The sequence below is a fragment of the Egretta garzetta genome, unplaced genomic scaffold (assembly GCF_000687185.1).
Source record: "Egretta garzetta isolate BGI_Z169 unplaced genomic scaffold, ASM68718v1 scaffold795, whole genome shotgun sequence".
Classification (NCBI taxonomy): Eukaryota; Metazoa; Chordata; class Aves; order Pelecaniformes; family Ardeidae; genus Egretta; species Egretta garzetta.
In genome coordinates, this window is record NW_009259806.1 from 24,540 (window position 1) to 27,770 (window position 3,231).

Below are 3,231 nucleotides of genomic sequence, written 5' to 3' on the forward strand. Positions count from 1 at the left end.
TGGCGCTGGAGGGTGGGGGGGACGGGGGAGCCACTCCAGTATGTGTGTGTCTTTCAAACAGGATGTATCAGTAATTTTTTTAAGATAGACTTCACCTCTATGTGTGTGCAAAGTAAAACCTTTTCAGAGTTCATAGTGAATCAGAATACAATAAACCCAAAAGACGTGGGGAAAAAAATATTGGCAGGTTTTAGAATTGACGTTTTATACTATGGCAGAGCTGAGATTTCCCCTTGTTTTGAGAGGCAGAGTGAGGAGAGAAGAGACTTTTCACGTGCAGCCTGGGGAGTGAAGGAAACCTTCCACCAGGCTACAACAGTTCTGTGTTCTCTTCAAGGTCAGACGGCAAAAGCAAAACCTCAGTCCTTGCGTCTACTGGTTCACTTGTCCTAGGGCAGATTTAGTGTTAACCGGGGAGGAAAAAGTAAAATGGAGGAGGCAGAGACCTGGACTCTGTCTTCTAACGAGTACCACGTTCTTAACACTGTAAGATCCTACCCAGTCCTTTTTAGCAGTTTTACTGGATAGCACTGGTACAAGACCTGGGGACAAGTTAGTAACTGCTTATCGGTCACAATGAACCATTTCCTCCTTCGCTTTTGAGAGCAGACACCACAGTCTGGTGTCAGCAAGGGAGCCTGGGTGTACACTATAAGCCAGCACCCAGTGCCTGTTCCAATAAGGTCATTTTTGTTCACCCTTTGACCTCGCTCTTCATTTATTTACAATTGTAACAACTCTCAGGTTTTAGCCACTGTAACCTTTGTGAACCTCACAGAATCACATAATGGTTTGGGTTGGAAGGGGCCTTACAGATAACCCACTTGCAACCCCCCCTGCAACGGGCAGGGACACCTTCTGCTAGACCTGGCTGCTCAAAGCCCTGTCCAACCTGGCCTTGAACACTTCAACACCTCGAAGTGGTGCCCAGCTACAGACTTAATCGTTTGTTAATAACATACCATTAATGTAGAACAAAAATTGCAGTCAGGGTGGAGCCTGCTGAAGTCTCAAGAGTTTAGCCAGACATACAGTTAATTTTAAAATTCTAATAATATAACTCTTAAATTATATTTATATGCACGGTCTCTATGCTATTCCAGCAGGAGCACTTCCACTTTTAACTTCATAGAATTGTCACCCCTTACTCTGCAATTGGTCACATACAGAGAGATTAATAGAATGGAATATTTCAGTTGGAAGGGACCTACGATGATCATCCAAGAGCCAAGTTGCTTCTTTAACTTAATCTACCATAGCATATTGCTGGAACTACAGAAAAATAAAGCCAGGTGGATAAAGCTGGGTGGTGTTGGGGCCGAGGGGACTGGGAAAGAGGCTGAGGTGAATGGATACTGGGAGGAATTAAAATTTGTGAGTGAAGAAAAAGCATATGTATGTGTGTATATACACATAGAATATGTACATATTTGTGTGTGTATACATTCATACCTACATTGCTACACTATGAGTATTAGTTTTATCTACCTACCATGTTTTACCTCCTGTGTGGTGTTTCTGAAACACATCCCATGAAACTTATTGCAGGGTTCCCCAGGTGCTGTACTCAAATACAAGAACTTTCACATCAGAGCGATTTGGCTGGTGACATTTAGAGAAGCATACTGGATGGGCCAGGATCCATCATCAAGGGCAGGGGAAAAGATGCTGTGACAACAAAGAAGCGGAAGCCGCAGGAATCTGCATGTTTTATTTGTGAACAAATAGAAACAGTGACCTCTCTGAAATACTAAAACAGCGAGAGGCTGCAAGACTACACAATCAAGCGAGGAACAGAAGTGAACCGAAGGCCAACTCATTTCCTGACTACAAAATTTTATTGAATCAAATAAATTCTAGTGTTGATGTCCTCATCCCTCCACGGGATCAAGTCCTCTGCTGACTCCAACTTCTTTTTATCACCAAGCTCAAAAGCCTCTGTGCCAGGGCTCTCCCTTTATTTGGAAAGAGGGATGGGGGACTTCCCAGGAGCACCCACCAGATCCTCCCTGCTTTTTCCCAGTTCCATTTTGCCCTCTATTCCAGCCTTTCCTTGAAGAAAAGGCAAACTAAGAAACATGAGACTAGAAATTGCAATTAGAGTAATTTGAATAATTGGATTTCCCATTTTCGTCCCTGGCATTAGGCTTCTCACCACTTTCATTTTATCTACCTCATGCTTAGAGAGGCATAGCTCTCAGGTATCTGATACGTCATTGGGATTTTTGGCATATATCAGAGCATATCCTTATAAGAGCAACGATAAGGTGTATTTACATCAATTTATCTGTAATAAAAAGCTGTTTGGAGCTTGTCTCCCAATACTAACAGAGGCTATGACTTCCACGTTGCTTAAAAGCCTGCACTGCCCCGTAAACACCATTGTAAACTAAAATATCTTACAGGAAATACCAAGTTTGGGAGGGGGCAGGGAAGGAATTATCATAAGCTTTCCATCCTATTTTTTTTAAGAGTATAACTTTAGACATGATTATTAAATTAAAGGTATTTTCCATTTACCTTCTCTCCCTTTCTTTGATTTGTGCAGTTACTTTTCTGTAGTCAACTGGGCATTTCCAAGCCTCTCACAATCACAGCATGCAAGACTGGTCAGAAAACAAAACAGTTTGAGACAAGTGCTTAGGAAGGCTTATGCATATATTTTTCACTGAAATTCTGGGGTCTGATTGCAAAGGTCTCTTGACAACAGTGTAAAACAGCCGAGTGCACAGGTGGGGAGAGTAGGAGAGAAACAAACAAAATACTGGGAGTGTTAGTACTTCTAAAGCAGATCTCAGAACTTACTGAACTTTTGAACTTACTTTCATAAACTCCAGGGTGAAGAAGCCTTCTATCGAAGTACCCAAAAAAGACCGTGTCACAGCCCTCTTGTGCAACGTAGTGGCTCTTAAAAGAGCCTTTAGGGTGTGGGGATGAAGGATGACAGAGGAAGGGGCTGCGTCGGGGGCCTCAGGCGCGCTCGCCGCGGATGCGCCGGGCCAGCTGGATGTCCTTGGGCATGATGGTGACGCGCTTGGCGTGGATGGCGCAGAGGTTGGTGTCCTCGAAGAGCCCCACCAGGTAGGCCTCGCTCGCCTCCTGCAGCGCCATCACGGCCGAGCTCTGGAAGCGCAGGTCCGTCTTGAAGTCCTGCGCGATCTCGCGCACCAGCCGCTGGAAGGGCAGCTTGCGGATCAGCCGCTCCGTCGCCTTCTGGGAGCGCCGGGTCGC

At 44.8% G+C, this 3,231-nt stretch overlaps 1 protein-coding gene across 1 annotated transcript; it reads right to left on the reverse strand.

The window, feature by feature from the left end:
- Nucleotides 1–2,937: 2,937 nt before the first annotated feature.
- Nucleotides 2,938–3,231, reverse strand: LOC104127229 (histone H3.3; the record flags this gene model as incomplete). Its single annotated transcript, XM_035895396.1, has 1 exon — nucleotides 2,938–3,231. A coding segment is annotated over one exon (261 nt), but the record flags the coding sequence as incomplete, so codon positions are not given.